At 36.8% G+C, this 25,741-nt stretch overlaps 1 protein-coding gene across 9 annotated transcripts in view; it reads right to left on the reverse strand.

Annotated features, from left to right (window-relative positions):
* osbp2b (oxysterol binding protein 2b) overlaps positions 1-18,650 on the reverse strand; it is a 142,362-nt gene extending 123,712 nt beyond the window's left edge. For 8 of the 9 annotated variants that reach the window (XR_015490362.1, XR_015490361.1, XR_015490356.1 and 5 more), the window contains exon 1: positions 18,259-18,650. Coding sequence is in view for 2 of the 9 variants with exons in the window: in XM_087252258.1 (XP_087108384.1) it covers positions 18,259-18,566 (308 nt within the window). In the remaining 7 variants the exon portion in view is untranslated. The remainder of the gene's footprint in view (positions 1-18,258) is intronic. The other variant, NM_001122748.1, reaches the window with a different exon arrangement.
* Between the last annotated feature and the right edge of the window lie 7,091 nt (positions 18,651-25,741).

Here is a 25,741-nt window from a genome sequence, read left to right on the forward strand (position 1 = left end):
ATTGTAAATTGATCTCTCTCTTGTATTTTGTAGTGCTGTATTTATACCATAGTAATCTTCTAGTGTTTGTTTTGTTTTAAGTTTTTCTAGGTTAATTATTGTTAAAACGGTTATGGTTAAAATCTCTGTAGACTGATGGCTTTTCATGTCGTTCAGCCTTATAATCTTAAAATGTGAGCAAAATCACCTGTTTTGTCATCACTTTAGACATTATGCTAGGGAATCATGCTAATACTAGCTCTAAAGTGACATTTGTGAAGCAGTAACTGTTTCTGCTGTTCTGATGTCAGCGGCAGATGTGAATGAATGGCGGAAGAAAGTAGTTCCTCATACAAAAGTATTTTTGAGACTCTCAACGTCCAACTGTTGGCCTGTGGCCTCATGCCAATACACGCCTTCCATTAGTGCCGATACACAGCCATATCGCACTGCTATATAGCAGTCACTTGCTTAGTTTCTAAACAATTTTGCCATTTAAAGCAAATCATTTGAATAAACTACTATTTCTATTAGTATGATAAACATTATATGGCATCTTCAGAGCTGAGCCACACCAAACTATTAAAAAATTGGCAAAAACCAATGACACTAACCAGTTACTAGTGTTTGCAGCCAGAAAGTTTTCTCTAGCAAGCTGCTCTGGCAAACTAACATGAAACAAAACTTTGTTTTTGGCCTGATTTTGTTTTTATATCTAACCAGTTCCATGAAAAGGAGAACACTTGGCAATTCAAATCAGTTCCTCTGGATTTACAATGAATAGTTCTGCCTACTAATGATGACATTTGTTCTACATTTGAAATAAATATTTTCATATAGAGAAGAAAGTGTCAATTGGTCAAATTCAGAACACAAATGAAATGATTAGTTATTTTGTATTAATTAGACAACTGTAATTGCAAATAATAAATTAAATAGCAAATCAAAATGCTCTGAATAACATTTTACTATGAATTTGGAAGAAATTTAATCAGACTAATATAAAATAAAACAAATATAAACATTTTACTCAAACACACAGTATATTACCCCTAAATACAGTACACCAAAAAAAAAAAAAAAAAAAAAAAAAACCTGACAAATAACAAATGATCTTAGTTTTTTCCATAGTTGTTTATCAGGGCCTTTAGCAAACACCTCATCAACTAACTAATTTCCAACAATATCCAGATAATATTTTTATCATTTAAAAATACAAACACATTTAGAATCAGATCAAATCTTTACTATCTACATTTTTTATAATCACATTTTACCAATAATAAGTTCATCAGTTTACTAAAACAGCTTCCTATTGCAAACAGCTAAAATAAGCACATCCAAACGCATTAAAGATGTGGGAAAAAAACTATTATGAAATCAAATGTACATACTGTAGAAGGAAGAGATGAAGCAGAGTGAAAGGAAGTGTGTAAAAAAAAAGGAAAGATCTGTGACTCATCATGAGGAAGAGGAGGAGGAGGAGGAGGGGAAGTGCTGCGACCGAGTGCAATTTACGCAGGCCATTACACTTTAGCGTGTTTTAGCACTGCAGATGACAGAGGTGCGGTTGTGTGGGGGGTGAAGGTGGGGGTTCATCTATTGCCCTCTGTAAAACTAACACATCAGCAAAACACATCCAAGGCACATCCTATAGAAAACCGCCTTCAGCAATTTCCTTCAGCGTGACAGCACTACAGGGAGCTGAGTGCTTCAGAAGCGATTGATTAATGCGTCTCTTAGTAATGATCCACAAGTCTGTATGACAGCAAGATCAGTTCGATCCAGCCCATTAAAGCCAGCCCAGAGAGATGAAGACAAAGAAAGAGAAGGTGTCTGTGTAAGTATACGGAGATCAGCGGCAACATGTCAACAAAAGGATCATCGACTCATGTGACTTGCTGAAGACATGCATGACTCTCATGTCAGCTCTTAGATGCTCCCTACAAGTGGAGGAGAAAAGCAGAAATTCTGAAGTCGTAATTAAAAGGGCTCCAATTTTAACATTTTACAAATTATAAAATAAGCTTTTTGTCTCTCCAGAAGGTGTGTGTAGTTTCAGGTCAAAATAACTCTCATCTTAAAAAATGTCCATTTTTGAGTCAGAGGGAACTGTAGCTGTTGTGGTACTGTCATAGTCAGTCACCAGCAATCCAGCCCATGTAGATCGCTGGTATTTACAAGGATTGCTAACGGATTATAAATCCGCCATTTCATGGACTGCAAAACCCAGATATGCACCACACACACATACAGAGATGTTCCTGATACTGACTGATTGCACACACACCACCTGAGGATTGTCAAAGACTGATTACAGACTATTTAAGCAGCACAGACACCCACTCTAGTTGCTGAGTCTTGTTTACTTTGGCGATATTACAACGCGCTACCTTTGTCTTGTTTTGCCATGTTTTGACCCTTGTCTTGTTTGTCTGTTTATCCCTGTTTGCTGCATGCCTTCTGATCATCTGCCTGTGTATCTGACTATGAATCTGGATTGCCTGTATACATCTGTTTGCCCTTATGTTGACCATTCCTTACCTGAAGTTTCTATAAAAACTTCCTTTTTGGATCCGCACTTCCGTTGTCAGCCTCACATCCCTTTACAGGTGCAGTACAGTACGGTATGGGTCGGTACGGGTCACCTTTATCAGGCTTGCGTTTCCACTGCTTAAAGGGTACCAATTGTAGCCTTTTGATGGGCATGGTGTACGACAGAAAGTTTCAGTCTACGTCATTCTCGCTCAAGGAAATGTCAAAGGATCGGTCACATCATATGAGAAGCACTTCTTAAAACACAGATGCTTTATACACATAAATACTTGCATATAAATGTTCATTACTAACCTTTCTATGAACAGGAGTTGATTATAACTGCAGATAAATAATAAAAATAGCAATTAAATGTAAATGTAACATTTGCAATTGTATAAAATAAATAAATGCAACATATATGAACACATACAGCCCCTTACAGTCTCTGATATGTTACCAATTACAGAAAAACTACACACAGCATACATTAAGTCCTTATTTAGGTTCAAAAACAACACGCAACATATAGCCTATAGTCAGTGAAAACCTCTTATCTGTATCTTTTATCTTCAGCAGCAAATGTAAACTCTTGTTAGAAAGTAATTCCATCCTTCTGTGTTCATAATAGTCCAAAAGGTGATGATAATAGTTAAACATAGCAGTTTGTTCATGTTTCAGGTTGCTGAAAGAATCATTTGCTCCTTAGTTTTTTCTGGCTACTCCTTTGTGTTTTTGCGCATCACTCTCGCATTTGTCCGTTTCTGAAAGGATCGGATATCAGAAGCACTTCAATGATCACGCGAACATAATTTTTATCAGCTCAAGAAGTTTGTTATTTCAAATATAGACACGAAGCAAACACACACAAGAAAGCAAAACCGCTCTTGCTTTAGACGGCTTTGTAAACAACAACAGGGTAGATTCTGCTCTTTTTCTTGGCTTTGAGGCTGTTCATCAAGATGATGAAGGTTTGTTTGAGCTCGGGTCAACCATGGCTCGTTATTATACAGGGCATGAAATGAACCTTTTAGCTTGGTAGCACCGGTGCTCCTAACTTTAAAAATTTAGGCGCATCAACCAAAATTTAGTCACACCCACCTATTATAGGCACCGTTACAACAAGTTATATACGAACAGATTTATTGCATTTGAAATCACCATTGATCAAACTAACAAGCAAAAAAATATATATGAATGAGTGAGGAAAATATGTCTCAATGAAATTCCGTCATTACAAGAAAACATATTTTTATAACCAAAAGATACACGGAGCGCTCACCGGCCCTGCACGCACTGCTTGACATGAATGAATCTGTTAACGATATAACTGTGCTGTTCTCATGGGTGCTGTCTGATATTGAACTGATGCTTTTGACACATACTGTACTTCAATTTATGCATACGTCATGTTAATAGCAATACCGGTCTTTTCATGAGTAGTGATATTAGTTTACTCAGTGTAAGCCCGTTTGCGATGGTGTGTACGTGGTGTTTTATATATAGGAGCCAATTGCACGACGGACAGCATCTGCCGATTATGTAAAGGATTAAACAGCTCTCGTGCTAAATGTGGCAAACAGTTACCTGAAATTTTCATCCCACAGACTTTTCATAGCAGACTTAAAGCCCATGGAAGTCTTATCCACTCTTGGAAAAGTGTAGATGGTGGATTAACATTCAGCACAAGATCACTACTAAAATGTGTCATTATTTGTAGCTTTAGAAGGTTTCTAAAACAAAATCTGTCAGTGTTATTTTCATTCTCATCTTCAGCGCTTTACATTTTCAGGATAGTACCTTTCCCTGTCATCCCAAGCCAGAAGGCATTGACTGTGTGATTGACAGCTGATATTAACCAATCATTCAAGTTCAGTTCTAGAGCAGTGGGCCAATAAGAAGAGCGCGAAGGCGGGGAAAGCATTACGGACTTGGCTTTGTTTACTGCAATAAGTTGACATGACAACTGTTTTAAACACGTGTGCTTAATGCAGAAGTATAAATCAGCCTTAAGACTGAACCAGGAAATTTTCTAATGGGTAATGTAGTTTATTTAGCCTTTCTAGCTGCAAAAATGAATGAGCCACACACAAATGCCACAAGAATAAGAGATGGTAATACATGCTTGTCAATAATTATTGGTGAACAGGGAAATCACACTGCTATGTCACACTGTGGTGGACCTGAAAAATATCTGGGATTTGGATTCTAACATCAGGTAACTTTATTTAAAAAAAAAAAAAAAAAAAACTTGTTGTTTAAATCAGTCCAATAGTGAACAACTATACCTACACAGATTTTGGGCCAAATAGTTTCCAAAAGTTGATTTTGCATGATAGGTGCATTTTAAATTCTGAAGTTAGTGTTTAACTTCAATTAAAGATCAAACAAAATTACCTGCTTTTAAAAAATCACGAGCCAGTAGCCTTGTTAAAGAAAACAATCTCATCACTGTTGAGCACTGGAGGAACGATGCTTCCCAAAATTAATACTGATGCACTTTTCTACGTCATTTTGTAGTATCAATAGTGTAAGCAGTGCATTCAGACTGAAAATTCTAAAATGATTAAGTGTGATGTACTTATTCATTCATTTTATTTTCGGCTTAGTCCCTTTATTAATCTATTATTAATAGGAGTCGCCACTGCGGAATGAACTGCCAACTTATCCAGCATATGTTTTATGCAGTGGATGCCCTTCCAGCTGCAACTCATCACTGGGAAACATACACTCTCATTTACACACAATTTAGCTCACCCAATTCACCTACATACAGTATAGCGCATGTCTTTGGACTATGGGGGAAACCAGAGCACCCGGGGGAAACCCACAAGAACACGGGGAGAACATGATGACTTATTCTACTGAAGAAAAAAAAAAACTTTTGACAAATGAAGTACTCATGAAAGGTAGACTACTATTTTGGTAGTTTGGTCATCTATTTCTGTTTGGAAAAAAGTTAGGGTTCCATTTGGGATGACACTAAACTTATATACTACATGGCTGAATGTTCTATATAATTGCATAAGCACATAGGAAAAGATTTACCAAACTGGGGAAAATTTATGCAAGTCGGCAATTCCAAAACATCGCGGATAGGCATGGAAATTTCTGCGGATGATTTACAAACAGGGGCGACACGGTGGCACAGTGGTTAGCACTGTCACCTCACAGCAAGAAAGTCACTAGTTTGAGTCCCAGCTGGGTCAATTGCCCTTTCTGTGTGAAGTTTGCATGTTATCCCCGTGTTTGCATGGGTTTCCTCCAGGTCTAAAGAAATGCGCTAAAGGTGAATTGAAAAAACTAAATTGGCCATTGTGTATGTGTGTGGATGAGTGTTTATGGATGTTTTCCAGTACTGTGTTGCAGCTGGAAGGGCATCTGCGGTGTAAAACATATGGTGGATAAGTTGGCAGTTCATTCCGCTTTGGTGACCCCTGATGAATAGAAGGAAAATAAATGAATGAATGATTTACCAAAAATGCACAAATTAACGAACAATGACATCAAATTTAAATTGCACATAGACCACAGGTGTCAAACTCAGTGCTTGGTGGGCCGCAGCTCTTAGTTCCAACCCTTATTAAACACAACTAATCAAACAAATTGAGTTCTTTAGGCTTGCTTGAAACCTATACAGGTAAGTGTGCTGATGCAGGGCTGGAACTAAACTGTGCAGGGCTGCGGCCTTCCAGGAACTGAATTTGACACCCCTCATATAGACCAATGAAATAGGAGAAGCAAAAATTTGTGGTGGCAAATAATCAAAGCCAATGCTCATGAGGTGTGGATTAACTACTATGACCAGGAGGCAAAACAAATAATCAATATTCATGAAGTTTCAAGTTAGCCTACTTCAATAAAAAAATCATCTTTGCAACCACAGGAAAAATAATATCAGAGTGTTAATGTTGTGCATACTGTACTGCACAAATAGATCTCTATTCCACTTGTGAGAAACACAATTAGAAATTTGAATTCATCATTATTATGATAATTGTATATGCAATATCCATTTTGCAAAGAGGGTTGACTTTTTTATGTACCAAGCGTTTATAGGATGTTTATCCAAAGTTGTCCAATCAGATGGGGCCTTGCAATGTTTAAACCATAGACTGTGTAGGGTCCAGCCAGTTAGTCCAATGACGGTATCCAATGGTGGATGAAGGTTCACTGCATGTTCGGTCTTTCCAGTGCACAATGTTGATTTATATTAAACTTAACTCATATCTGACTCCAATTTTAGTATGAGATGGTTTAGAATATTAATATGTTTATCCTCGTTTTATCTGACTCCAATTATAAAACATTGATAAGATTATTTTGTTTCCTTTCACATTATTTTAGATTATGATTGAATATTCTTTTATTTTGTTATTATACCTTATTCTCATTTACTCAGATTCCGATAGCATCTCGAGTCTTGCACCGGCCGGGTATACAATCTCTTAATACAAGCTTGTCAGTCTTGGTCATTAAACAGAGGCGATTAACCACACTCCTAAAAAGGCAGAACCCTACTTACTCAATTTAGGAGATTTTTATGTGGTCCCCATAGATCTGTTATCTACTTAATCAAGACAAAGTATTTTAATAATAATCGCACAGGATTATAAATTTGTAGATGAAGGCCTAAATATTCACATTTAAAGTAGTTTCAACAATATTTTGTTGTTCTAAATAGAAAACCCATAGTTGGCCTTTTGCAGTCTACGTATACATGAAATAATCCCAATTTGCTAGTCGGATCTCTAACAACATTGTATAGCGTGCCACGCTGCTCCGTCTAACATGTTTTAGTCCGTTACTAACCTGTATAGTGGCTTGTAGTGCTATGGACAACAACATTTATCAGTGATAATAACACGAGGTTTGAATAGTTTAAAACATAACAATTTATTAGTCTGTTAAATGTATTATGCCAATTCAATCAGTCAATTCATAAACGATCAATACAAAACATCAAATTATCAAAGATAAATGCAAGATTAAAAGATGCATTCCTGACTTTTTACATAACGTGTAAATTTTACATAACGTGGAGCCTGGGCTCCACGTTATGGGCTGATCTGGGTAAGCAGAATCGCCCTGAGTTTTTCTCAAACCTTGCCTTAAATAATCCAAGAATTCCCTCAAGGAAGGGGGTGTGTGTAAAAAGTCACACCCTTCACAGTGGTTCAAAAGATGCCTGAAGTTATATATTTATTGTGTTGATTATATCTATTTCTGAGAGAATGAGACCATTGTACCAATCGCACTGAGACATTTCAAATGATATCAAACATGATAATTAAAGTCAGTTTGGTTAATCTAAAACATTCAAACATTGAAATGACCATATGCGTGAGTTGGGGGGATGAAGCTGAGTCTCAGCATAGTCAGATGCAAATGCAGCAGGAACTGGTTTTTCACGCATTCCCCCCTGGTGGGTTGTGGAGTCCATTGGCCCTGTCTTCAGCTCATGATTTGAATTGTCAAAGATATCAGAATATTTGTAATATTTCAATTCTTACAACTGTAAAAGATATGGACGAAGTATCCGTGAAGTCACCCATAGGTTTCTGAAGAGCCCAAATGCAGCTACAACTAATGCATTATAGGTCTAAAGAAAATTATAAATAATAATAAACTTCAATAAAACAAATACATTTGTAGATATGGTATATACAGTAAGTAAATCATTTCGCTCACCTGGGAAAAGGAGGCAACTTGAATGGTTTGTGAGCACAATAAAGTGCACACAGCATGCCATATTATCTGATAATAGTAGGAACTAATTCCAAAAGGCAACTGTGTAAAGCCACATGAAACAAAACAAAAATACGATATGCCGAGTCCAGCAGCTAATCAGCCGGTAATAACATGACGGCGACCAGCAAGACCTAGCTGTCACTCAAGTGGCCACGCCATTGTCCTTAAATGCAGACTTAATATAACTTAATAAAAATGAAACAAATGAGTTATAAAACATACACCCCCTCACAGCTATCATAAAGGGTAATATTAGCTATATGCACCAAAACCATCTTTTGTACCAGGCTGTAAACATGTTTTTATCAGCTGTAAAATTGGCCAATTTAGCATTGCAGTCAGTGAACATCTGGACTTCCTGGAGCCAGCCCCCAGAGGCATGTCGATGAATTGCAGTTTCAGTTACTTGCTTATTAGCTTCACGAGGAGAGTGGGAGGTTGCCGCTTGGTTTATACCCACATCTCAGAAGATGCTATTATACTATTGGCCAGACTGTGCCTAAAAGTGAATACAGTGCCCCAGAGCAAAGACCAGAAATGAAATACTTTTGGCAGGAGTAAAGACAGGCGAGAGAAATGACAATGAATAATAACTTTAAATAATTTTCTATTTTTTATTTCAATGGTTGACATTTTTTTATTTATATTTTTAGTCATTCAGTGTTTTGCACTAAATGTTTTAGCCAGAATTAGGTTGAATTAGATCTAAAGCTAATACAAATTTTATTTCTCTACACTAAAAACCCTAATAAGTTGACTGAACTAAATTAATCGAGTAAACTCATTGCCTCAATTTAATTAAGTAATGAAGTCTCCCAAAACTTGCATATTTAAGTTTATTTGACTTGCTGGTTTTGTAGACTGAACTAAGTTTGGTGAACTGAACAATTTTAGTATAGTCTATAAAACCAGCAAGTTAAATAAACTTAAATATGCAAGTTTTAGGATACTTCATTACCCAATTAAATTGCGGCAATGAGTTTCCTCAATTAATTTAGTTATTAGGGTTTTCAGTGTAGGGAAATGTTATATCGGACATTTATACATCACATATCCCATAGTTTCCCAGTATCATGCAGCCTTGTTCTCTATACCAATTTGCTATGTGGAGTATATTGTATGGGCCCAAAGTTTTTCTGTGGATTTCTAACTGAATGGCCGTTTATGGCCGTTAGACTGATATCAGCAGAAAGTAAGAAATTGCTGATACAGAGCACTCTCAAGAGAGCAAGTGCTCTGCATTTAACTGCGGGGGGTGTAGTAATTGTGCATATTTAGCAACATGAAGCAGATTTGAGTTGTAAAGTCTTTCCACCTGCTTGACTTGCAATATACTGACCACTATTAGACTAATAAAATGTAGACATAAAAACAGTTATTTGAGTGCATTTGGTGTAGTGTGTAGTGCACATGCTCAGCTGTCCTTCAATAAAAGGTCAGTACATGGACAATCTTAATAAAACTTAGCCCTCAAAAATTCATTGACAACCTGTACACTATTTTTACATTTACAGACATAACTCCATAATACAGCCATAAACACATTACCTAAAGTTCAAGTCAGAATTATTAGCCCCCCTGAATTATTAGCCCCTTTTATTTTTTCACCAATCTCTGTTTAACGAAGAGATTTTTTTCAACACATTTCTAAACATAATAGTTTTAATAACTCATTTCTAATAACTGATTTATTTTATCTTTGCCATGATGACAGTAAATAGTATTTTACTAGATATTTTTAAAGACACTTCTATCCAGTTTAAAGTGAAATTTAAATGCTTAACTAGGTTAAGTAGGTTAACTAGGCAGGTTAGGTTAATTAGGCAACTTATTGTATAATGATGGTTTGTTCTGTAGACTATTGAAAAAATATATAGCTTAAAGGGGCTAATAATATTGACCTTAAAATTGATTTAAAAAAATGTAAAACTGCTTTTATTCTAGCCGGGAAAAAAAGACAAATAAGACTTTCAATTTAAAGGGGGGCTATTAATTCTGACATCAACTGTCCATATACAGAACAGACCAAAAGTTTAGACATATTTTCTAATTCAAAGAGTTTTCTTTATTTTCATGACTATGAAAATTGTAGATTCACACTGAAGGCATCAAAACTATGAATAAACACATGTGAAATAATATACATAACAAAAAAAGTGGGAAACAACAGAAAATATGTCATATTCTACGTTCTTCAAAGTAGCCTCCTTTTGCTTTGATTACTGCTTTGAACACTCTTGGCATTCTCTTGATGAGCTTCAAGAGTTAGTCACCTGAAATGGTTTTCACTACACAGTTGTTCCCTGTCAGGTTTAATAAATGGCATTCTGGCCTTATAAATGGGGTTGGGTTGTGCAGAAGTCAGGTGGATCCACGGCTGACAGTCCGACTGAATAGACTGTTAGAATTTGTACTATGGCAAGAAAAAAGCAGAAGTAAAGAAAAACAAGTGGCCATCATTACTTTAAGAAATTAAGGTCAGTCAGTCTGAAAATATTGGGAAAACTTTGAAAGTGTCCCTTATTGCAGTCACAAAAACCATCAAGTGCTACAAAGAAACTGGCTCACATGCGGATCGCCCTAGGAACGGAAGACCAAGAGTCACCTCTGCTGCAGAGGATGAGTTCATCGGAGTCAACAGCCTCAGAAATCGCAGGTTAACAGCAGCTCATATTAGAGACCAGGTCAATGCCACACAGAGTTCTAGCAGCAGACACATCTCTAGAACAACTGTTAAGAGGAGACTGTGTGAATCAGGCCTTCATGGTAAAATATCTGCTAGAAAACCACTGCTAAGGACAGGCAACAAGCATAAGTGACTTGTACATGCTAAAGAACACAATGGACATTAGACCAGTGGAAATCTGTGCTTTGGTTTGATGAGTCCAAATTTGAGATCTTTGGTTCCAAGCACTGTGTCTTAGTGCGATGCAGAAAAGGTGAATGGATGGACTCTACATACCCGGTTCCCACCGCGTGAAGCATGGATGAGGAGGTGTGATGGTGTGGGGGTGCTTTACAGTTGGGGATTTATTCTAAATTGAAGGCATACGGAACCAGCATGGCTACCACAGCATCTTGCAGCGGCATGCTATTCCATCCGGTTTGCGTTTAGTTGGACCATCATTTATTTTTCAACAGAACAATGACCCCAAACACACATCCAAGCTGTCTAAGGGCTATTTGACCAAGGAGAGTGATGGGATGCTGCAGAACTACATTCCAATCAGCCAATCAGAATTGAGGGATCAATTAACCGTTTATGTTAGGTTTAATCTTATGGTTAGGTTAGATTTATGCATTTCTACATGATTGTCATCTAACTATTATTCCCCTTTGATGTTGGGAATAATTTACAGTTATGGTTTGGTTTAGGGGTTTATTTTTTAACAAAAATTATGTTCCAGGATAAACATAGATGTTAATCCAGGATTGCATTGTACTTGGCTAAAACATGATGCCTGACGTTGGGTTCTGATGTCAACCTAATTTGGTTTTCCTACTGTGGAAGTCAATGGTTACAGGTTTTTAGCTTTCTCCAAAATATATATTTTAAATATCTCCATCTTCTAATCTTTTTAATAGTCTTTTCTCTATAATTCTCCTAAATAAAATGAAAAAATCAAATAATGTGTAATTTGAGGGGATTTTGAAGGGACTTCATTACCTTACTATTTGTATGCATCTCTTCTGGGTCAAAGCAGACCTAAATTCAATATATATAAGAACAACAAAAAAGGAGTAAACAATGGCAGAAATGTAGTTTCATAGAAAACAATACTAACCGAGTTATTTCATTTAAAGGAATTGTCAAGCAATTCTTCAAAATGACTTTATACACTAGCACTGAAACGTATTTACACATTTTCTGTTGCTCTCTTCAGCAACCCCGATTTGGCAGGTTGATTTGGCAGACATGAGCGCAGCACGTTATCCAGACACTCCATTGTGTTTGCCTACCCGTGAACTACTGCCAAACTCTCTGATGACAAGCAGATCTAGCTTTACACCACTGCAATCACCTTCCACCATAATAGACTATTAATAGAGGAGAGCAGCAAGACACATGCTTCTTCTCTTTCAGAGTCAGCTGAGTGTCGCTTTCCCCTTCAGACTCTCCAGGGTGGGTGGAGGGAAACCCTGTGGGCCACACTGTGAAGGGCTGCCCACTGGAGATATGGACTGACGGACGTTGCTTCAGTGCTTTTACAAGAGCCTTTGGCCTTATTTCATTAGCCGCTTGACTACAGATCTACCCTATGACGCTATCACGATGACCCTCATGACCATCTGATAAGCATTTGTTCCAGATGACCGTTGGCACACAATACACTTCTGACAAGACGAAGGCTCTGAAATAGACTTCCTGAATGTCTTCAGTGAGACTTGCCGCATTTATAGACAATTATAAAGATTAAACACTGCAGGAGTAAACCAACTTTCTTTAATGCTGCTTTGGAAACGCATTGCTCTGAGTCAGCTATTAAGTGGTGAGCTGGAAACAATGCAAAGACTAAATAAAACAAAAGATTTACATTGTCAGCAATGAACAAATAACTAGTGACATTTGGCTTATATATTTGCCCTTTTATTAAAGCATGAGGATGTTATGTTAATGTTTTAAGCACATTGCTTAATTGTTTGAATTTAAACCATTTATATGTTTTACAAAATGACCAATGTCATATTAATCAGGTTTTCTGCAGGTTGCAGGTCAAAATTAAGACCTTTAAGACCCTTTTAAGACCCTTTTGAATGAAATGCTTGACTCATACAGGGCTACACACTAAGGATTTTTTCTAATAGTCCAGTTACTCCTGTATATAGTTTTTGTATTAATGGAAGATTATGTAAAGGAATGTGTTATTTTAGTTTTCTTTCTTTGATAAAGGACTTCAATTTGGAGAATTTCTAGTAAACATATCAACTATAGCTGTTTGAATTGAATCTCTTTGCAATGAAAAAACTTAAATATATATAAATAAAGTTGTGTCGGGTGTCAGCCCGATAGGGTAGCTTTACTTGGACATAGGAAAATTAAGACCTGTTTAAAAGGATTTAAGACCTACAGCACAATATTTTAGTGAATTTAAGACTTTTTATTTGTTGCTTTTGAAATTCAATACCCCAGCAGGCACACAACATGACAAGACGTTAATGGGTTAGCCTTAGGTCATGAGGCAAGTTGACCAAAATTCAATGTCTAGCCCAGGGGTCGGCAACCCAAAATGTTGAAAGAGCCATATTAGACCAAAAAAAAACAAAAAACAAATATGTTTGGAGCCGCAAAAAATGTAAAGCCTTATATAAGCCTTATAATAAAGGAAACACATGCTGTATCTATAGTAGCTATATTAGCCTACTATAAAAATGACTAAGTTGGCTACAAATACATAATGAGCCTTCATGATTAAATAGCCACTGAAATCAGGTGGTTGGTGTTTATTTCGTTGTCATTTAAACACTTCAGCACAGCCTCTGGTCTTTCAGTGATATTAATTTGATCATTTCTTCTTGCGGCCCATCAGAGTTCATGCATTAAAGCGAATTGAATATCGGTCACATTACAGGCAATTGAGTATGCTGGCACTGAATTAATGTCCTTGGTTTGCTGATCGGTGATGTTACCTGCCATTTTAATAGCCCTTTCCTTCACTGTCTTAGCGGAGAGAGGTATATCTTTAATTTTTTGTATTATCTTGGTTTTGTTTTTGAAGTCTGCAAATAGGTGTTCTAATATGTTGATGAATGACTCCTTTATGTAGTCACCATCTGTGAACGGTTTTCCATGCTTTATTATCTCCCGGTTTATTTACAACAGCCACCTGCCTGGCATCCCGCCCTGCTGATAGAAACCTGTGTCGCAGGCTATGACGCAAATCTTCGTTGACAGAAATGTTGAAATTAAATATTAATTCTACACACTTTTACAGCATTGGAAAACGTTAAAAATGTTTGTCCTCCAATAGAAATCATATTAAAACAAAAATATATACTAACCTTCCCCATCTTTTTGAACATTTTTGAAAAAACTTCAGGGAGCCACAAGGGCATCGCTAAAGAGCCGCATGTGGCTCTAGAGCCGCGGGTTGCTGACCCCTGGTCTACCCAGTGTCTAAGGACAACAATATTTTGATGTCCAATAATGACATCAAATTACAATAACATTTGGTTGATTTTTTTAATTTGTGTTGGAAAGTGACCAAAATCCAACGTCTGATAGATGTCAGTGGTGACATCCACACAACGTCAAGGAGTAACATGATTAGACATTAATATTTTGTTGAATTTAGGCTGATTTTAAGTTGACATACCCACAATGTTGGAGTATGACTTCATATGATGTCATGTTGACGTCCTATGTCTGCAGGGACAATTTAAGACCCTGCAGACACTCTGATAATATAAGTGATTATATCTGATTATTGTCAATGTATTATTTTCACCAGTGAACTTTTTGTTTTTATAAGCTTTTTTACATATTAAAATAGTATGTAAACAGTTTTCTGTGATAATCAGTTTGTTTTTCACCAAATGATTTTGTCAGTTAAATACCATTACTTTTCCCAAACTTAAAAATAATTCATTCATGTTTTAGGGTAAATGAAAGCTGATTTTGAGCAAATCAAACACTCACTTTTGGGCACTACTGTAAAACTGAACTCAACATCATAAAAAATGATTCATTATCACTTGTGCTATTAAATTCTGTGCTACATAAAGAAACAGATGAAAGTAAAGTTATTATCAACATACATGTTTTCTGGTTTAGTATAATATTATGTATATTGATCAAAGAGCAGAAAGCAAGTCTATTCTAATGTTCATGGTTTGCCTCACATTTATCCCATGTATAAACGAGTGATAGGAGTGAATAATTTACATCACTTTGAATTCCGAAGTAGTTATTATTCATTACTTCTTACACAGTCTTTGTTCAGATTAAATTTCTTACATGTTATTTTCCAGCTTGAAGTCTGGAGTGATAAAAAAGGCTCAGAGCACATTGTAGCTGAACTTGAAGTCGGCATATTCTTTCTGGGGGAAAAAAACTCAATCACTTTGAGAAAACTTTTTGGCAAGTGCTGCTTCAGTATACTGTACAATATTTGACAACAAATAAGTTTAGTTAAAAGAGCTTTAAAGCAGAATTAAAAAAAATGCAATGGTTTCTTTCTGCTTTATTTTTGCATGTGCAAAAATAGTAGATAAAGGGGGGTTGAAGGGTTTGACCCACTCCTAAGTAATGCTTGATCGCCCCAGAAGGCGGTCAAAACAAGATATATTGAGGGGGTTGGCATTCATTTATTTATTCATTTTCTTTTCAGCTTAGCCCCTTTATTAATCTGGAGTGACCCCAGCGGAATGAACAACCAACTTATTCAGCATGTTTTACGCAGCAAATACCCTTCCAACCGCAACCCATCTCTGGGAAACATCCACACACACACTCATACACTTTGGACAATTTAGCCTACCCAATTCACCTGTACCACATGTCTTTGGGCTGTGGGGGAAACCGAAGCACCCAGGTAAAACCCACGCAAACGCAGGGAGAACAAGCAAACTCTACACAGAAACGCCAACTGACCCAGCCGAGGCTCGATCCAGCAACCTTCTTGCTGTGAGGTGACAGCACTACCTGCTGCGCCACTGCATCGCCCTTGGGGGGGGGGGGGGGGGGGGGGGGGGGGATGGGGGGGGTCAGTTCTCTAATAATCAGAAATATTTCACTTTGATCTGTAAAAATCTGTAAATAATAGATAATATTAATATACATTTGAAATAGATTATAAATAGATTACATTTATAGATTACATAAATAGATTACATAGAATACATTTGAAGTTCAAACCATTGTTAATGCACAATTGTGCCAATTGGTCTACTCGAAGAAAAAGTCTGCAAGTGGCAGATCTAAAGCACAGATTGACATCATGTTCGCAAGACTTTTTTTCTCCTATAATAGGTGTTTGTATCTACAATTAGCCTGAAAATAAAATCAAATTAGACTCATAGTTTGTTCATTCATTCATTCATTCATTCATTTTCTTGTCGGCTTAGTCCCTTTATTAATCTGGGGTCGCCACAGCGGAGTGAACCGCCAACTTATCCAGCAAGTTTTTACACAGCGGATGCCCTTCCAGCCGCAACCCATCTCTGGAAAAGTTTGTAGTTTAACCTAAAGTAATTCTCTGAAATAGCTAATTAGAGAATACTGTAAATCAGAATACACTAAATATTTCTCAAATTGCTTTACACTTAAATAAATTTAATTAACAAACTAGATGTAATTAAAAGTAAATACATAAATGACTGAAGCATTACACAAACTAACAGTTGACCCCCCCTGATCATCAATATATGATTCGCACACTGGTCCAGCAAACAAACAAACAGAACAGGTGTTTGTATTTTGTGATGCTAGAACTGTAGAGTAAGATTACATTCATGTTGTAGAGTTGTGATAATGAGCATTACATTTCTCCAACACTTTTTCCAGGAAGTCCATTTCCCCCTCTTTCTACCATGAGAAATTCCAACACAGACTCGCTGGAAACAATGTAAGTGTGCGATGTTTTCAACATGCTTGATATGCAGCTATGCAGTCTGCCAGAAAGTTCAGTAACCTCAAGGTCACATTACGCAACATCTCAGAAACTGCAGAATCACCAGCAATATGAAACGTCTAATCTGTACAGCTCAGATATTCTAATAATTATTTCTCTGTGATTTTCATCAACTGAGCCACTTAATGAGCAATCACTTACACATTCCACTGAGCAATATTTCTGCTCGGCTCGATCATTAAATGCTTCTAACATGAGGCCTGAAAACTGTAATGAAGCAATTGTTTGCGACGGTCACCTCATCTGATCTACCTGTCTTCCTGACACATGGGGAGAGATGAAACACGAATACCACTGAACAACAGGTGTTACTGGCAGAGCTCACAGGTGACACATGTGAAGAAGGTTTAAATTTTAAACAGATACTGTATCACTGCATACATAGAGGCTTCACATCATCAGGTATCTCAAGCCGTCATTTGAGATGCTGTCACAAAGAGAAAAAAGATCTGAGTGTAATTTTCCAACAAATGTGTTCATATAAACATAAAAATATATTACATTAATGTGACTCACTAAAATCCAGCTTTAAGGCACTGTCAGGAATTGTATTGAATTGAATTAGTTTATATTTATATATATATATATATATATATATATATATATATATATATATATATATATATATATATATATATATATATATATATACATATATAGGAAGCTGATATCAAATGTATGACATTTGTTCTGTTATGTTTTCAGGAAAACTGCGTACCATGACAAATGTTTACAAGGGATGTTCTGGATTGTTGCGTGTACGTTGGCTAAAAGCTAACGCTGGCTAACACATCTGTAGCTGGCCAGCGGCTGAAAACTGACCGGTATCAATTAATAATGACCAAGTTCGCCATAACATTAAGCCAGAAATATGATTAGCCCTAAATTTGTAAGACACGCCCACATACACACGCAAAAGTCGCCTGTCAGATATTAAAGTGAAACGACTCTCTCGTAAGCGTCACAGAGTATCGCTGTTGTATGACAGTATAGATGTTAGCACGAGCGCTAGCCGACGCGCTAATAAAAACAACGCTAACATTGAATGAGTAAGACATGCGTTTATCCGCTCATAATAGCATTTTAAAAACGTGGTTTAAAAGAAACACTTGCTCTTAAAGTGAGGTAAATAATGATTCGCATCTGTCCACACTCATGTTGTGCACTAGAAGTGTCCGCATGTGTGTTTGACAGCTCTCATGACCTGTATTGACATGACAGATGTTTACACTATTCGTCCATAGAAAACCATACATTACTTAATATAGCCTATGGTATATTCATATATTACATTCTCCAAATAAATGAGTTACATTAACACATGTTCATAATATTAAGGACCGCGCGCGTGTTTTACCGTTACCTGTAATAGGACAGCAGTCCATTGCTGAGCACGAACCATCTGCGCTGGTAACCCTTGATGTAGTTAGTCCATTTAAAGAGCCAGCCTTTGTAGGTGTCCGAGCCCGGGGCTGGTGTCCCGCTCGCCGGCGTGGACGCGGCACTCTTGCCCTGCTCGCTCATCCTCCTCCTGCCCCGCTCCACTGCCGCAGACTGATGGTGTTGCTGCCGCCGCTGCTGCTGCTGTTTGCAGGATAAACACGGGACTGCGGTGAGAAAGGACACGATCCTGCCGGGGCCGTTATTGCAGGGAGCGGCCACTCTCCCCATAAACTCGCCGCCGATGCGCTGAGATGGACGGGCTGCTGAGGAGGACGAGAAGGATGGTATGGGGCAGAGAGATAGAGATAGAGTGAAACAGCGCACTTTCTCTCCCCGATGATGACAGAGAGATGAAGAGCAGCGAGAGGACCGAGAGAGAGCTGGAGCGACGACCACAGGCGCCACAGCAGAAATCACCGTTCAGTCCGTCACATCATAGTACTCGTGCAGTAGGCCTGTTGAGTTATACAAAACATGTGTTCAACTAATTTAGTGTATTTATAGGACTTGATGTAATTGACGCCTTTGTCTATGATTCGTTTTATTTACATTTACGTAAAGAGTTTACTCAAACACATTTGAAATTTTAAAGGGATAGTTCACCCCAAATTAAATTTTACTCATTTTTAAGTGGATGCAAACCCTTATAACTGTATATATATTTTTTAGTTCTGTTGAACACAAAAGGAGATATTTTGAAGAAAGCTACAAACTGTAAACTGGAAAACTAACTGTTTTCTGTTGGAAAAACAAGTACTCTGAAAATCAATGGTTACAGGTTTCCATATTTCTTCAAAATATCTTCTATTGTCTTCAAGTGAAGAAAGTCAAACAGGTTTGGAACAAGCAAATGGTGAGTGGATAATGACAGAATTTAGATTTTTCGATAAACTATTTCTTTAATAGCTATGAGCTGACAATTTATTCTCTGGCCTTACAATATGTTAGTTGGTTTATTGTTTTAGCAGAAGTTGAAATACGTTTGTTTATTTATTTTTGCTGAAAAGTCAAAGAAAAGTAAGTCAATGGCTACTGGTAGCTGAGTGTCAAAAAAATGTGGCTTCTGGTGATACATTTTGCTTTTAAGAAGTAAAACCATCAGTCTGGAGAATATTGTAACCTATATGTACACTTTACAATAAGGCTTCATTAGCTAAAGTTTTATTTACTAGATCTAAGGATGAACAAACTTTTACAGCTATTGTTAATCGTAGTCCAACATTTGCTAATGCATTATTGAATTCCAAAATTTAGCTTGTTACAATTAGTTAATGCACTGAGAGTTAACAATGACCAACTTTATTTTCATTAACTGACATCAACAAAAGAATAAATAGCCAACTGTAATAGATGTTCTTGATTGTTATTGTTTGTCAGTTTGTTCATGTTAGTTTATAAACATCAACTAATGGAACCTTATTGTAAAGTTTGACCATTACATTTAATCTCAAGTAATTTTTTAAAAAGTTAAATGGTCATTGTTATTACAATAGTACCCTCAAAACAATAATGAATAGCTTGTGCTAAAAAAAATAATATTACACATTGTAAAATCCTGAGATTTTCACAAATATTTAATCTAATAAGGCAAGGGTCTCAAACTCAATTCCTGGAGGGCCGCAGCTCTGCATAGATAAGCTCCAACCACCTCCAACTGACACCAGCTAAATAGTCTCTTGAATGGTAAAGTCTATATCCGATACGCGGCTGACCAGAAGTGCGATATGCACATCAATATAGCAGCATTTTTTATGACACTGTATAACCATAATACATTTTTTACACTACTGTGATGATTGGGTTTAGGGTTGGGGAGGCGGTAGGGGTTAAAACATATTCATTTGGTAATTTAATAGATAGCATAAATAATACTCAGTACAACTACTGTTTTTACATTACTGTGATGGCTGGGTTAAGGGTCGAGGTAGACGTTGATAAAATACAACAAATGGGAAATTTAATAAATAATATAAATATTTTCATTAACTTCCGGCTGCAACCATATCCGATATAGCAACAACCATCTTGAACACATTGATTGTTTGAATCAGCTGTGTTAGATTAGGGTTGGAGAAAAACTGTACAGAGCTGCAGCCCTCCAAGAATCGAGTTTGAGACTTATAAGGAATGTTCGTATTCTTTCAGTTAATAGGTAATGTTTCCCGGTAGGTGGCAGCAAGTCACACAGTGAGTTTTCCAAATGATTCACTATACACTTTACCAGAAATGCCCAAACTAGGGCCAGTGGGCCAAAGTTGGCCCATGGTAACCTTTGATTTGGCCTGCCATTCCATCTGAGAAAAGAGAATGATTGGGGTTTAGAGGTAGTCATTTCAAATTTAATTTAATCTTTTGTTTGTTTGTTGTATTGTTAAGCTACAAAAAGCTAACTGAAGAGAAATTTCAATTTAAATGGTGTCAGTTAATCAGATTTAGTTTAAAATGCCATCCAATGTCAAAGGCAGATTCTGCTTGACTTGTGTATTCAGCATTGACTCCACTGTGTTATAAATGTGATTGTTTTTTTTCATTGCAATAAGTTATCATTTAAAAAGTTATACTGCATTAGTTAATACGATTCAAAGTAATGTTTTTTATTTATTTTGAAATACTATGAAATAAATTAGGAAATTACTCATGGCAGATTTAATATAATATAGTCTGGTATATGGCGCACGGTGGCGCAGTGGGTAGCACAATCGCCTCACAGCAAGAAGGTTCCTGGTAAGAGCCTCGGCTGGGTCAGTTGGCATTTCTGTGTGGAGTTTGCATGTTCTCTTCGTGTTGGCGTGGGTGTCCTCTGGGTGCTCTGGTTTCCCCCACAAGTCCAAAGACATGCACCATAGGTGAATTGCACCAGATTAATAAAGGGACTAAGCTGAAAAGAAAATGAATGAATGAGTTTGGTATGTTTATCTTCAGCCCACGGCTCTCAATGATATTTGTTTTTGGCCCTTCATAAGAAAAAAATTGGGCTTTCCTGCACAATACAGTATACACTATGTCACTGTGTCTAAGAGAGTCACCTCTTAACCCTTAAAACAGAATAACAAAATAGATAAAAATATATATGTATTGACAATATCATGTCTAAAATGGTTTAAAATAATAATGATAATAATTGTCTCTTATAATTACAGAACGACTTTTGCTCATAGAGCCTCATAGTGCAAGCTTCTGAAACTCAAGACCATTTGCTGATGCTGTGGTTTAAGGTTATGTTTTTTATGTATGTTTTTTTTTTTTGTGAATTAATAGTTGAATAAATTAACAGTAAATATTATTTTTGGGTAAACTATCACTTTGCGTGTTAAACTTAATTACAATTAATCTTAACTGCTATTCTCTGTTTCACACCAATTTGTTTTTTTAATCATGTAATGTTTTGATTTCTCGCCAGTTGATGGCGCCACAGAGCTTCAAAAGTGGCACGAGCGTTTGGCTTGAGTTTGAGACACAAGTGATGTATAAAATATTCAACATAAGAGGAGAATGCTGAGACGTAGTTCGAAACGGTTTATTAATTTTTCATTGATGAAACATTACAACTACTAAAAGAAAAAAAAAAAACACATCTGTTTTCATTTTAGAAAAAGCAGGTAGCCCTTTAAAATCTAAAACATTGACAAAAATATCAAACAGTCCTACCAAGAGATTCCATATTCATCAAGTCTCAATGTTCAGTCTATTACTGCCTTTAACATTACTAGCACAGGACACATTCCACAAGAACATGACATCTGCTACATGTTTCCTAGTCCTCGGTCCACAACCATGGCACTTAACACAGTGTGGGATGCAAACGTATGAGCCCACCTCGGCTGTTTCTTAACACTAGTCTGACCGTTTCCCCATCAGTTACACTTAAACCACATGCTAAGCTAATTCCACACTGACATTATATAAAAAGACTAATGCTAAAGTACTGTTACAGAAATCTGCTTGTACTCACTTATGTAGGCTAGGTACATCAGTGCAATTTACCCCTGAATAGTTTTCCCAGTTAAAGCATGCAGCTCCATTAAACACAAAACAGAGACTTTATGGTTAAAAAGAAGTCTGAAGCATGACCCAAGCTGCTAACTTTTCAGTTTTCAGCTCGTCATTGAAGATGTGCATAGATGGCTCTCAGAGTTGCTTTCGAAAGAAACAAGGGAGATTTTTTTTCTTTCCAAAACACACTGATATGAGAATATTGTGTCTGTGATATTTTTTTCTGCCTTGGGAAAGTATTTAGGGTGGGTGTGAGGCTTCTTAAAGGGACAGTTCGCCTCAAAAAGAAAGTGTCAGTTTGTTTACCATCAGGCAATGTAAGATGTAGGCATGAGCCCTTTCTGATTCTGACAGTATGATAACCTTGAATAAATATATCACGGTTTGACAGTATTGTAATTACTGCTCTAAAATATATTCTTTTTTTAAATGTCTGGGTAAAAAACAAAAAACATTTTTCCCCTTTGAATACAATTTCAATTTTTTTTTTAAATTTGAGATTTGAATTCTTCTGCTGTCTTCATTTGTTTCAAAACACAGATTTCTTTACAATGATTTATTGGATATCTTTGCATATCTTTTTCTGCTGGAGATACTGTTGTCCTATAAAAAAAAAAAAAAAAACATAAATCTTACATATACCGTAGAAACAGTATAGCAAAAAATTTTGAATATCAAGGTAAACCTTAATATTTCCAAACCGAAGTATACCTTGAAAACAATTATCGTCCCATGCCTAGGAAGATGTAGGTGACTTTCTTTTCTTCAGTAGAGCATTAAAAGTATAGTTCACCCAAAAATTTATCCCATTTGTTTTTCTTTATTTACATTCAATCCAAATAAAAAGATATTTTAGAAAATTCTGGTTGCTGAGACTCCTGACTTCTACACTGTTTTTTTCTTCCTAAGGAAGTCAAGGGGCATTTGTGTTTAACAAGAGAAAGAAACTTGTAAAAGTTTAAAACCATATACTGTAAGGTAGAGTCAATGATTTTCATTTTGAATTCATTTTCATTTTTGGATGAGCTTTATCTGTATTTTATATAATAAAAGTCAATGTCTGCCAGTATGTAACAAGCTAAGGCTGGATTTTGTACTTATGCGTCGAGTGATTGGTGTGACCCACGGCGCATGCCTTGCACATATGCTTGCATTTATACTTCAGCGGGCTGTTTGTGTTGCTCTGCAATAACACTTCCGAAACACTAGCTGGCAGGTTGGGTAGGTTTTTATGTTCCTCTGTGTCAACTTTGACTGTGTCAAACAATGGGTGTTTTGTTGTACTATGCTATTAGTAGCTAAAACTCCCTCATTCAGAGGTGGGAACTGGCAGACGTGCTACAACTTTAATCATAAGGTAAACACAAATCAAAAGTTTCCAACTGAAGCTCCTTCACGGAAATCCACACTAGTAAATATTTGCTCCATTGGGCTTGCAGCTCTCAGCACCGTTAACACTAGTCAGCGCTACCAAACCGACCAATCACAAAGCTTGCACTATGCATCTTTGCAACATGTAATTTTGGATATGCACATAAAAAACGATTGATGGAAACACCAAGATTCGCATAAATTTTGAAAATGCGCATAACCGAGTAGGATAAACTTTTTAAGAAGTGCATAAATTACGATAGAAACACTTTTACTGAACAAATTCCAGTATGCGCATTTAAAAAGCTTGTGATTTTGCTATAAGAAATCATGTGATGATAAAAAAAGTGCGTGAATGGACAAACCAGTTGGCTGAGCACATTGTAAAACATCTAAAAAGTTGTTTTGGACATTCTAAAATGTCTTAACCATCTCAGTATTGGTGTAAATATATTAATAATTACCTCCATATCTGACAAGAGCCCCTGTGCTCCGCATCTCATGCCTTTAAACACCACCATGCATTCATTGCATGTTGGCATTGTCTTCTGAGGCACAAGTCATTTATCAAATAAAGAAAGTATTCATGCTGCTTCTACTGCAGCAAATTCAGTTTTTACTGTTGATATTTGGCGCCAGTTAATCAGGAAATTACAATTATGTTCTCTGACCACTTTCCTTATTCGCACTTTATTCGTCTTTTATGCTATATTCCAGTGTGGCGCATACATTTAATTCGCATTTTTGGCTGGAAACATGGCTACTGTCGGCGTCAGCCACAGTGAGGGGCTCTTGACTCTAGACAAATGCACTCAGAACATTTTGTAGAGTCTGTGAATTAAAAGATAAAATGGACTTTCTTGTTTCACTTCATAAGTCCTCAATGTTTTGTAAGGAGCCATGGTAATTAATTTTGTTTAGCCCATTTATTTATTTTATTGACTCTAAAAGTACCAATAGATATTGACTTGCATTTTAAGAATAACCAAGAAGCACAGTTTCAGCTAAAATCCTGTTTAATCTTCTACTGATGAAAAGTCACCTGCAGCAAACTTTCATTTTGTTGTGAACTACCCATTTAAGCACTATCATTTTTTTTTCAAACCTTCAACCATTTATTACCTTACAAGCCAGTAGGTGACAGAATAGCTGCAGAAGTGTGACGGCTCTAACTGTGGATCAACACTTCCACACAGACAACCAATCAATCATACCGCAGACATGAGCTCTCTATATATTAGCCCATTTGAAGCTTATAGCCCAAACATATGCTCGTTCTCTACACACTAACAGAGTAGGATATAAAAAAAAATTAGCCCTGAATCTCACTGCAGACTCTGAAGCACTTTAACTTTAATGTATTCTGCATTCAGAAATACTCCAGAGAGGATGTGGATTGCGCTGTCATCTAGCGTACAGACTGCAGTCCACTGCAGTAAAGCACGTAGGCCTGCTCTGCATCTCGCTTCAGCAGAAATCTTCAGGTTTAGGGAAGCCCCAGAAGATCTGTTTGCTTTCCCAACGTTGCTCACAGCTCCCGGATTGTACATGCTCGCTGAAATATGTACACAACACCTCACTATCCCACCAGAGGAAGACTTTATTTTGTGCCTCATATCTTCAGTGATCTATTTCTAGGAGGTAGAATGTTTTAGTAGATGTAGCAGGGCATTTGCAGGGAACTTACATCAGTTTTAGCCAACAAGTGTATCAATAATTGTTAACCAAAGCAGAGACGATGAGATCTAGTGATGGGAAAGGCGGATCATTTTACTGACTCTGACCTTTGAGTCTCGTTCATTGAGATGGTTCAATTTGCCAAAATATTATTAAAATGTTACGAGTTGCTTCCAAACTCATCTACAACTAGCCCAGACTTTGACCACACTACAAACAATTCATAACTAGAATGCTATAAGAAAAGGAGAAAACAATCATTTATTGTTTACCTGCTCTTTTGTCTATGATTATGTCAGCTCACTTCTTCTGACAGATCTTTAAATTTGAGTGGTTCGTTCACGTCAAACAGACCAATATAA

Source organism: Danio rerio, chromosome 5, assembly GCF_052040795.2.
Source record: "Danio rerio strain M-AB ecotype USA chromosome 5, GRCz13ab, whole genome shotgun sequence".
NCBI classification, from domain to species: Eukaryota; Metazoa; Chordata; class Actinopteri; order Cypriniformes; family Danionidae; genus Danio; species Danio rerio.